Source organism: Colobus angolensis, unplaced genomic scaffold, assembly GCF_000951035.1.
Source record: "Colobus angolensis palliatus isolate OR3802 unplaced genomic scaffold, Cang.pa_1.0 Scaffold101, whole genome shotgun sequence".
NCBI lineage: Eukaryota > Metazoa > Chordata > Mammalia > Primates > Cercopithecidae > Colobus > Colobus angolensis.
Window position 1 is genome coordinate 9,401,832 of NW_012111031.1, and position 12,321 is coordinate 9,414,152.

General features: G+C 41.4%; 1 protein-coding gene and 1 pseudogene across 2 annotated transcripts in view; one reads left to right on the plus strand and one right to left on the minus strand.

Annotated features, from left to right (window-relative positions):
- The window catches only part of EPSTI1 (epithelial stromal interaction 1 (breast)), a 116,755-nt gene that overhangs the window by 99,997 nt on the left and 4,437 nt on the right, over positions 1 to 12,321 (plus strand). The window contains exons 9-10 of the mRNA XM_011940372.1: positions 385 to 458; positions 6,345 to 6,444. Of these exons, the coding sequence (XP_011795762.1) occupies positions 385 to 458; positions 6,345 to 6,444 (174 nt within the window). The remainder of the gene's footprint in view (positions 1 to 384; positions 459 to 6,344; positions 6,445 to 12,321) is intronic.
- Positions 9,534 to 10,974, minus strand: LOC105510520 (annotated as a pseudogene). The gene has a single exon (XR_001001571.1). The product of XR_001001571.1 is annotated as a PDZ and LIM domain protein 1 pseudogene (transcript).

Consider the following 12,321-nt stretch of genomic DNA (forward strand, 5'->3'; position numbering starts at 1 on the left):
AAATGCTAGAGAAATACCAAGAAATAGTATTGTGTGATATTCCTGAAGGAACTAATTTGATTTGTTTTTCTCTGTAAGACATAGATGAATTTGATTTACATTGTATTTTTCTCTGTGTTGTACCTACTGGTCTAGTATCTTGACCATGCATATTGGCTTTTAATCTAGCAATTTTACACTCACAGAGCAATTCTGTTTGACCAAGCCACAGTTATTTGCTACCTACGTATATAAGAAAATAATTTCACATCCAAATAGTACTTCAGTAAAAGTTTCAAAAATGAAATATTGTACCAGTTGAGGTTAAATATGTAATTGATTTGGGTGTCTTCTGTACAACCGTATTAATTGAAAACCATATTTTAAAACTTTTATTGTTCCTAGAGTGAATTACTGGAACTTAAGCGGCAGCAGCAAGAGGAAGAGAGAGCCAAAGTCCACCAGACTGAACACAGGAGGTATAACTGGCTAATAAAATAAGCATCCTTGGTTAAATCAATTACCTACAAAGTTTGTACAGTGTTTTAGGAAAACATTACAGTAACATTATTAATATGGTTTTGGAATGTGCATTACATTTAAATCTGTTGTTGAGATGTGATATATGTATGAGGTATGCCAACTGCTACATATATGAGCACACACACATGTACACATGTGCATGCACACAAATATCCAATTTTCTTGGATAGGTGGCATAAACTCACATTAGGAAACTGAATCATGTTCTTAAGCTGTGTGTTCAATTAAGGTATGTTTAATTTTCCTTTCATGGGACAGAGCATCCTAATTTGAGATGATGCTGTACCATTTATAGACTTAATTAGAATAATTACGTTAATATAGATGGTCAGATACCCATACTTGAGTACAAAAGCTCAGACAAAAACTCATTAAAGTTATTTAATATTGACAAATACATTAGAGAAAAAAATCTTAGAACCATTAAGTAATTTTCAAATAGTCTGAGCACTCCGCATCTTAATCCTAATATCAGACTTAAGAATACCTAGTAAAATATCATGTTACTGTTGGGACAGTGCTAATAAGCACCATATTGTCTGCCATTATTATGCTAAGATTTCTAGGGGGGACACAGGTTGTTGGAGTTCATTAGGGGTGTACTTGAGTATCTTGGAGAAGAATGTAAGGGTTTTCACAATTTAAAGGAACAAATTCTTTTGATAGTGAATGGCTTCTTTTATGTATTTAACCTTCCCACTGTCACTAAAGTGTGTTTTTGAGTTATGGTGGTTTCATTTTCTAAATGAGAGACTTTAAAAAGCATTCGGTGGAAGTGCCCTATTCTGATGGTGCCTCTAACTGTGGGCAGCGGGCTCACATTTATTTGACTGGACTATGTTGTTCCCATAGTCCCGTCAAAGTAGTTTTAAAACTACAAATATGAGTTATATATTTTTTCTCTTAACAAAATATCAAAACTCTGATATGTTGGTTAGGCTACATTGTTGGGTAAGATGGTGGTGGGGAAGGATGCTAACTATTTATTATAAAGTAGGCCATAACTTAGTCATTTTGTTATTGTTTTCTTTCCTTCCTTCCCTCCTTCCCTCCTTCTCTCTCTCTCTCTAATTTGAGACAAAGTCTCACTCTGTTGCCTAGGTGGGAGTGTAGTGGTGGGATCTTGGCTCATTGCAACCTCTGCCTCCCAGGTTCAAGTGATTCTCCTGCCTCAGCCTCCTGAGTTGCTGGGATTACAGGCACCTGGCACCATGCCCGGCTAATTTTTGTATTTTTACTGGAGATGTGGTTTCACCTGTTGGCCAGGCTGGTCTTGAACTCCTGACCTCACGTGATCCGCCTGCCTCGGCTTCCCAAAGTGCTGGGATTACAGGCATGAGCCACCGCACCTGGCCTATTTTTTCTTTTCTTTTTTTTTTTTTTTTTTTTTTTGAGACGGAGTCTCGCTCTGCGGCCCAGGCTGGAGTGCAGTGGCCAGATCTCAGCTCACTGCAAGCTCCGCCTCCTGGGTTCACACCATTCTCCTGCCTCAGCCTCCCAAGCAGCTGGGACTACAGGCGCCCGCCACGTCGCCCGGCTAGTTTTTTGTATTTTTTAGTAGAGACGGGGTTTCACCGTGTTAGCCAGGATGGTCTCGATCTCCTGACCTTGTGATCCGCCCGTCTCGGCCTCCCAAAGTGCTGGGATTACAGGCTTGAGCCACCGCGCCCGGCTATTTTTTCTTTAAAATACTTTCTGTTTAAAAAAAACACTTGATAGGCCGGGCGCGGTGGCTCAAGCCTGTAATCCCAGCACTTTGGGAGGCCGAGACGGGCGGATCACGAGGTCAGGAGATCGAGACCATCCTGGCTAACACGGTGAAACCCCGTCTCTACTAAAAATACAAAAACTAGCCGGGCGAGGTGGCCGGTGCCTGTAGTCCCAGCTACTCGGGAGGCTGAGGCAGGAGAATGGCGTGAACCCGGGAGGCGGAGCTTGCAGTGAGCTGAGATCCGGGCACCGCACTCCAGCCTGGGCGACAGAGCGAGACTCTGTCTCAAAAAAAAAAAAAAAAACACTTGATATTGTATTTATAAACTGCTAGTAGTAGCCAGTTATTTCTCTGGACTTCTGAGGATTAATTGAACTGTAAGACTTTAAGCATCTTAAACATAGTGATGTGTCACATTAATAGGCTCCATTGCTGAAATATTTATCTCTGATGGGCACCTAATAAACACCCAAGCTATTTGATTAGAGGTGGAAAAGATACCTTTTTTGTTATAGGAGTCTTGGCTCTCATTCTTTATTTCCATATTACTGAATATCTAAATATTGGTGGGGCTGTTTAATTTCTATATGTTATTTTCTCTTTCTTTTGATTCTACTTAAATAGATCCAATAAATGTATAGCTCCAAATTTAATCCAAGAAGAGATTTTTCTAGATAATAAATTCAGTAATTAGTTTTGAAGTCTCTGATCAAGTTATTAAATATATATTTTATGCTCATCAATTTTTGAAAAGAGCTTACATTTGTATTGCCTTTAAAGTGTGCCATGAGCTTTCCCACGTTATCATGTGAGAATACATATTCAGTGAACTCTGAATAAAATAGCTGTGTCCATTCTTACTCAAGGCAACACCACAAGCTATATATAGTATGTGTGTAGGGGATGTAAATTAGGTTTTCTCCAGAGGCACAATTTTATTGGCATCAAAAAGACAAAGTGCTTTCTACAGTTTAAAAGTTCACATTGCAGAAAACTCAACTCTGAGTGTTATAATAGAAAGCTTTGAGATTCCTGACAAGCTTTTCAATGAACCTGTAATGAGCTTGAGTGCACCTGGACCTGACCCATTGTACGTATTTGAGTAGGAGAAGACAAGTAGAAACTCTGGAGAGAAACGAGAGAGCATGGGGGTCAAGGACTTGAAAGGATTTGGGCCATGAGGGGAAAACTGGGATGAACTGAATTGATTTATTCAAACTTGAACCATCCCTGAATAATAGTTTTTATCCAAATTAACCCTCAGAAGAAAACCCAGAGCACAACTTTGACCGCAGTAGCTTGTATGTACTTTCTAAAACTATGAAACAAAAATAGAAATTGGTTCTTTTCCCTCCCATTTAGATTCTTGATAGGAATTGAGAGAAGCGAACTCTTTCCCCCCCATTATCTCTGGCTGACTCACACTGCCGTGGACATAGGCAAGTTGAGGACACTCCTATAGCATCAAAGAGTGCTCAACCACTCTGATGTCCTCTTAGTAACTGATGCTCAAAAGTGAATCACATTACCTTGTGTCTTTGTGACAAGGCATCGGTCTTTGCAGGGTTTGAGTGAATTGAGAGCAATTGCCAGTGAGCTGTTTTGCAGTCTGCACTCATCATCCATGTTGTTTTCAGGGGGGAAGAACGTGTGCCACCCTGAAGATTTGTTCATTCAGTAACTACATTATCAGGTCACGTTCCATAAAGGTTTAGTTCTAGGTCCCGGGAATAGGGCAGAACATGGCAGAAGGGGTCCCTGACCATGTGGAAATTATAATCTGGAGGAGAGAAATGGAAGTCCACAATCAAAGGCACTGTTATTTCAGATGGTGATGTGTACTGTGAGGACCATATCACAAGGGGATAGTAAGGAAGAAATTGGAGGTGATAGGTTACTTAGGAAGGCCTCACTGCAGAGGTGACATCAAAGGAAAAGGAAGAACCAGCCACACAGAGACTGGGGGCAGACGCATGGACTTAGATGGCCTACGAACAGGGGAGAAGCAAGCGCAGAGGCTCTAAAGTGCAAATGAGCCTGGACTTTTTGAGTCCCAAGTGATGGGATTTTATTACTATTTTATTTTTGATTTTTATTATTTTTTTAGACAGAGTTTTGCTCTGTCACCCAGGCTGGAGTGTAGTGACATCATCTCCACTCACTGCAACCTCTCCCTCCTGGGTTCAAGTGATTCTCTTGCCTCAGCCTCCTGAGTTGCTGAGACTACAGGTGCCCATCACCGTGCCGGGCTAATTTTTGTATTTTTAGTAGAGATAGGGGTTTTGTCAGGTTGACCAGGCTGATCTCCTGACCTCAAGTTTTGCACCTGCTTCAGCCTCCCAAAGCGCTGGGATTACAGGCATGAGCCATCACTCCTCACCCCATGCGCTGGGATTATAGTGAGTGAAGAAGAGAATAATACTCAGTGAGGGAGGAAAGGTAGGCAGGAGCAAGATAACACAACATTTTATAAGACAGTTTTATTCTAAGACCAATGGGAAGTCATGGGAGAATTTTAAGCTAAAGGAAGACAAGATTTCTTTCATAATCTGGTAAGGTTGTTGTATGGGGACTAGATTATGGAAGGTGGGAGTGAAAGCACTAGCAAGGTGAAGAGGAGATAGTAATTTAAACTAGAATGGTATCCATGGAAAGGAAAGTGTGAATTTAGGATGTGTTCAGGAGGTAGAGCTAACAAGCCTTCCAGTGGTTTGGGTGTGGGGTGGAGGATGCTGAATGAAAACCCATCTTTGCTAATGACAAAAAAGACTGGATAAGAACAGCCCCAGGCGTGTAGGCAGTCCAGGATACCAGTGGTTGTGTTGTTTAATGGGGAGCAGGGTCACTTTCCTTTTCCTGATAGTCGAGTCTCCAGCGAAGTTGGATACTATTCTATCAGCACGCTGACAGATTCAGAGAAGGTGACTTAAACATGGAGCTTGGCAGTGAAACAGGCTGACTAGAATATGGCACTTGGATGGATTTTATGGTAAGACAGGAAAGAAGCTTTACAATAGCTGAGGTGGAACCACAGCCCAATGGGACCTAGAGTTGTTGAGAAACAGCAACTGAACCCACACACGGATGGCATCTTAGCTAGCACTGAGCAAGCACAGACAGACAAAAACCCCCTCCAGCCTTTGACTTTGCCACCCAGCCTTTATTTTCCTCAAAGTTCCCAAATCTCCCCAGTCACCGGCCTGTAGCCACTCACCATGACCACATTCTGCTTATCTTCATGACTGAACAGGAGGCTCATGTGACTGGTTCCTGCCTTCCATCCTTCCATAAATGTATATTTGCTACTATTCACCAGGCTTTGTGTTTCTGCTTCCAAGAAGCTTATAGTCTTATTTCTGCACTTCCTAAATAATCTGTTGATATCATAGGGTACCTATTGCAGTGCCATTTCTTCAGCTTCCAAGTCCCTGACTCTATTCAGCCATCCGTGGGCAACTCAGAGCATGGTGTTACCTGTGATTTATTATTTTAAATTTAAAAATTGTAATATGAAACCCAGAAAGGTCCATAAAGCAGATATTTATAATGATTAATTATAAAGTGAACAACCAAGTAGCGAGCTCCAGAAATAGAATAATATAACCATCACCCTACTACCTTCCATTTCTGCTTTTCATGTGTGGGGTTTACTTTAGCAAGACTGGCAGTGGAGTGCAGGGAACATGGGAAAGACATGTATCTTGCAGCAATAATGCCATAGAGCTATCTTTGGTTCTTCTTCATGTTTTGGTTCGTGCTGAGGCTTCTGTCTTTCTCCAGCCTCTGAGGTTCATACCTGGTATGACTCTGAGGGCTGTAGTTTCTTTCTTGAACTAGGGTCTTGCTGAACTGGTAGGAGATGAGTGCCTGAAACTCTCAGGTTAAGAACTCATACCCCCTTTGGCTTGAGCCAAGATTGGCACCATCTCCAGTAAAGAGCGGTTAATAGCATGTCATATGGTTAGTATGAAGAGAAGTGTCTGTAGATTTCTTGTAAGCTGCAGCCAGGAAGCTATCCCCAGGGTCAGTTCACACAACACATTAGGTTCTCAGAAATCTCTCAGCCCTGCAGCAAGTTTTCTACTCACACACATTTTTCATTGTTTTAAAGGGTAAATAATGCTTTTCTGGACCGACTCCAAGGCAAAAGTCAACCAGGTGGCCTCGAGCAATCTGGAGGCTGTTGGAATATGAATAGCGGTAACAGCTGGGTGAGTTTTTTCTTTTCTCTTAAAAAAATCATCTTTGAATGTTGAAGAATAAAAACAATGAGAATTTTTAATATACCTTTTGGCCTTCTCCCCAGATATTATGTTTTTGTTGTTGTTATGCTGTTCAGCAGTGTGATGGGCAGTCAGCCAGGGGGATTACTCTAAATTCCACAATAGCTTCTGAGAGAGGGAGAAAGTCCTGATTTCAGCTCTGGCCAATCACAATAAAAAATGACACCTGCCCTTTGTTTTCAGCAGGATTGCCTGGACTCTAAGGCTTTTTATCATCCCTTGCCCAGACCTACAAAAAAACAAATGAACATTTTTTTCAGAAAGATTTTAAATGAAATATGGTTATAAAAATAATAAGCATTCTCTAGTAATACATTCTTTCAGTCAAACTAACACATCAAAGAAACCAGTAGTTAATTTTTCACTACAAAATGATTTTTTAAAAACCCTATAGCAAAAGGCACTTTTAAAAAATGAAATATCCTTACATATTTCTGTGATGAAAATCTTGCAACTGTGTTGTAATATGTGTGTAATGTATTTTGTGTGCACAATATATTATTGAACGAGCACCAAAGCTTTGGAATATATATAATTGTGAGGTTTGCAATGTGTATAAAATCAAAAACTAAAGACCATAGGCCTTACAGTTTAATTGAAGTCCAAGGGCATAACTGCCTTCTCTCTCTCACACTCACTCCCTTTATATACACACACATCAGATAGAAATCTGTAAACTGGTAAAAATACAACAAAATCGTCAAGTGCTTGCTGACCTAGAAAGTCTAGAGAAGATCTTCCTTTAATAAATACTCGACAGACCAACGATCATGTTTGAGAAGTCAATCTGTTAGAAATCTTATAGCATGTACCTTTGAAAGACATCTGGTAATCTAGTAGTTTAAATTGATGAATGGATTTTACAAATGTATACATATTTAAGATAATTGAACATAAGCAAATTTGCAGAGAACGCTTCCTGGATGTGTCTATTTATCCCTAATACATGCTCATTTGTTACACTCTGGCATTCAGAGTAGGGACGGTATGGAACAGAGAAAATAACTGAAACGCAGGATCTTTGCATTGTGTGATGCAATGTACACATACTGTCTTGTAACAATATGTGAGTAGGAGTCATGTGGAAAATGGGCCATTGTGAGTTGCAGACATTATCCAAGCTTGTATAACTTAGTTGTGAAACACGATTGGAATTTAGATTTTGTCAGAGCTTGGAAACACACTGTATGATTGTCATTTCTTCTCTATGGAACCGCTCTTAAAACTTAGAAAGTATCTATCTGGAGCAGAGGGGAAGATGATGGGAAGGTATAAATGGATCTCACACAGGCTTCTGAGGACGTGAGGATGTGGCAATCTGGCTCACCAATAACTATTGGCAGGCCTTAGTGAGCCACAAATCTCTGCTTAGATTCCTCACAGATCAAAGAGAGGAGCATTGTTTTCTCATGATGTAATAGCGAGGATGATTGGGTGAAGTTTTTAGTAGGATGGGCATATCCAAGTCCAAAGGGCTTATCAGTGCTTTCCTTACTTAAAAGAAGCAGCAAGAGAAATCTGGGAAGTTCCTCAGGCTCCCACCTTCACCTCTATTGACCTCCAGACATCTGCACTTCTGTGCTTGCTTTGCTTTATGATTTATCTTCCCCACCTCCTGGGGGGACTTTGTTCTAATAATACTCTCCTCTCTACTGAATTGCTGAATGTTCCATCTCAACTAGAACACTTCCAGCATAAAATATAAATCAGTTATCAATTCTGTTGATAGCACATTTCTGAACTCTTGCTACTGCGCTGTTTCTCTGTCCTCCTTCAGAGTAAAACATTAAAAGGTGCCTATCCTTGCTATCTCTAATTTCTTTATTTTTTCTTAAACCCACTCTTATCAGGTTTTAGAATCTACCCATCAAAAAGAATGTTCTTTTCGTGGTCACTAAAAGTGTTCACATTGCAAAATCCAACGATTATTTCTCAATCTTCATCTTTTGACTGCTCGCCATTCTTCGTCACGGTGAATCACTCCCTCTTCTTTGAAACCATTTCTTTACTTAGCTTCTGGGACACTGTACTCTCCTGGGTTTTCATATACCTCTGTGATAACCCCTTTTCATTCCTCTTTGCTGAACTCCTTGCATCTTCCTGCCCTCTCAACAGTGAAATGCCTCAGGGATCTGCTTTGGACCACTTTCTGAACTGATGTTCACTTAATACCTTGATGACCTCTTTCATTCTTATGAAATTAGATGCTAGCTATATGTTCATGACTCCCAAGTTTCTATTTCCAGCCCAGACCCCTTCCTCCAAACTCCAGACTGTGTACCCAGTTGCCTACCCAACACATCTCTACTTATCCAAGATATGTAATACACATTTCAGCCTTAACATGTCTAAAACCTAACCTTTGATCCCCTTTACCCCAGTGCTCTATCTGCACATTTTCCTGTTTCCATAATGGTGCAATCTCTCTCTCACACTCACACAGCTGGCCATCAACAAATCCTCTTGACTCTTCCTTCCCAATACATCCAATTCATCAGCTTCTCATCTTCCTCATCATCATTATCCTGCTTCCAGCCTCTCTCAGTGCTCATCCAGATACTTGCAGTAGTCTCCTAGACGGTTTCCTCCCTTCCACAATTACTTACCTACAGTCTGTTCTCAATACAAGAGTGACAAAAGTCAGATTCTGTCTCTGCATACCCCTCCAATAGCTTCCACCACCCCCCAAATCACTTTTAGTAAAAGCCGAAGTCCTTCCAGCAGCCTACCAGGTGCTGCATGATCCAGACCCCTTCTTAGGCCTCTGGCTCTCCTTCTTCATTTCTCTCTAGCCACACCAGCTTTCTTGCTGAGAGCACTGGCTACTGTCTATACTATTCTCCATAATATCCATATGGTTTGTCCTCCTTCATTTACTTTCTTGAATTCCACGGTCTCAGTGAGGTTACTTTGGCATCCTAGTTAAAGCTACTGCCTGTCCTCTCACTCTGGCTCCTGCAGTTCCCTTTCTAGGCTCCCCTCCCTTTTTCTATAGCACTCGTCAACTTCTAACATACTTTTTTTTTTTTTTGGAGTCTATAAATTTATTGAGTAAAAACAAAATCAACGTCAGACACATTATATTTGATTGGGTTCAAATTTGGCTGATGTCCAAATGCAGCAGAGAAGAACAGAGGGGAGGAAGGGACATGGTGTTGCTGACAAGGAGACACTGAACAAAACAGTTTTCCTTTCATTGTAAAAGCGGGCATTGCACAGCTGGTGTGAGTCAATTAACCAAGGCGGGGGGGAGGGGGGACGCAACTCAATGTTTTACAAGCAGAGAGAAACCCAAAGTAAGCAGAGAACTTTCAAGAGAGGCGAGGGCCAGAACACTGAGAGAAAAAGCTGCAGCAGAGGCCGGCTGGAGAACAGTGGTCAGATCTGCTGGGTCACTTGGGGAACACAGTGACCACTTCATAGCCCTCAGGCGGTGTGACTCGCTCCCGGGCATGCTGCTCACAGTAGATTCGATCCTCCACAAAGAAATGGCCCTTCTGTTTCAGGTTGGTGCCACAGTCAGTGCACACGTAACACTCAGGGTGGCGGTGACGGTCCCGCAGCTTCACGAACACACCGACAATCCCAGTGCCACATTTGTCACACATAGGCAACTTTGCAGCCACTTTAGTGACAGGAGCTTTAACACTTCTAAATCCTGAGGGCTTGTTGGGATCCCCTTTTTCTTCAGACTCCAGGATCTCCTGCAAAACCAAGAAAGACGTGGACTGTTTCGGGGGCTCATTCAACTCCTGTTTCTCCTGAAGCATCTTGTAAACTTCAGATTCTTTGTCGATGACAAGGCTGCTTGGAGGCTGAGCATGGTCTAAGGGTCTGCTGTTTGCTTCCACCCCGCTGGCAGCAGTCTTTGACTCCAGGGCATTGTTGAAGTTGGAGATATTTTCAGAAGAGTAGAGGCCAGCTGGGTTGTTGTACTGGTTTGTGATGACCCTGGCGGTAGTGCTGGAGGCAGGCGAGGCGGTAAAGGGCATGGCACTTCGGTTGTGGGCGCTTCCTATGTGCAGGACCTCCTGGGGTTCAGAGGCTAAATTCATCTTGTATGGATGACGCTTCCCCCCTTCCTCCGTCACCAGAGGAGACCAGACTTTATGTTCAGATCTGGCGACAGTGAGCGTCATGTTGTCTGTGCAGCCTTTGATTCTGTTCTGAGCTTCCAAGTGCGTCATATTGCTAGTATTTTCCCCATCAATGGCTGTGATTACATCTCCGATACATAAATTAGCTAGAGCCGCCTTGCTTCCAGGAGTGACCCGGGAAATGGCGAGAGGCTGCTCGAAGTCCTTGCCGCCCACGAGGCGGAAGCCCCACGGCCCCGGGCCCTGGAGGACGATCTGCTGGGTGGTCATGGCGCGGCTGTGGCGGGCGACTACCTGCGGGGACAGACGGGCAGGACGCGCGGCACGGCTTACAGGGCTCCCCCCGGCAGCTGTCGTAGAAAGAGAACTAACATACTTTTAAAACAAAATTTCCTTGTACGTTTTGTTGACTGTTTACTCTTCACCTCTTCCTGTGGTGACTGATGTATGTTCCATGTTCTACAAGGGCGGGGCCATTGGATTGTTGTGTTCACTGACGTATCCCAGGCATAAAACAATAACTGGAACTTACCGCACACGCAAGGAAACAAGTGGTTGTGATTCAACATCACAAACACAACAGACAGACTGAGGGCCAGATGATTTCAGGTGCTAAAATGATTAGATACTGAATTTAAAAAACATTTGATGAAATAAAAATTGGATTTGAAATAATGAGCAAAAAATAGGAGACAATGAAAGACAACCAAGCAGACTTGAAAAAGAATTAGACCAAAATGCCGTTTCTTATCAATTATTTGGCAGAAAGAACCCTAAAAGATTGACGATATACTCTGTCGGCAAGGCTGTGGGGAAAAGGGTACTTTACACATCACTGGTGGACCTGCAAAGTGATACAAACACTGTCAACAGCAATGTCTTACTGTCTTCCCATTAAACAAAGACCAGGCCTATACATATTAGAGCAAAATTCTATTAAATTCAAGGAATAAATTATTTCAAATGTCTAGAAAGTTTTTCTGATTAAAAAGAAGGAAGTATTATTCAAAATGATTAAGCAGGTAAATGTGACTTTGATTTAAAATTAGGCAAAGACTGTATAGAAAAAAATAGACTCAGTATCACTTATAAACATAGATTCAAAACAATCACAAGATTTTGACAGGATAAATATGAAAAAGCATAACATGTCCTGATGAGATAGGATTTATTCCAGAATTGCAAGCTTGGCTTATTGCAAACAAAACAAAAAACCTACTGAGATAATCCACCTCATAAATTATAAAAGAAACTCCATATGACCATCTCAATGAGTACAGAAAAAGCATTTACTAAATGACAATACTCATGGTAAAATCTTCTAGCAAACTAGGAATAGAAGGGAAATTTCTTTGCCTCATAAAGGGATCAAAACTGTATAATAATAAAAAAATTAAAAACATTTCTGTTAAATAAGAGATATAAAGATTGAAAAGGGGGAAAAACCCTTTTTAAATCACAGATGATACAATTATTTACATAAAAAATCCAAAAGAATTTACATTCAAATTATTAGAAGGAAAAAACGCTTGGCAATGTTGGTAGATGTAAGATCAATATGTAAAAACTACATTTCTACATATTAGGAATAAATAAACCTAATTAAAAGATCAAACCAAAGATATGCATGACGCTTTTAAAAAAATTCTAAAATTGGCCGGGCACGGTGGTTCACACCTGTAATCCCAGCACTTTGGGAGGCTGAGGC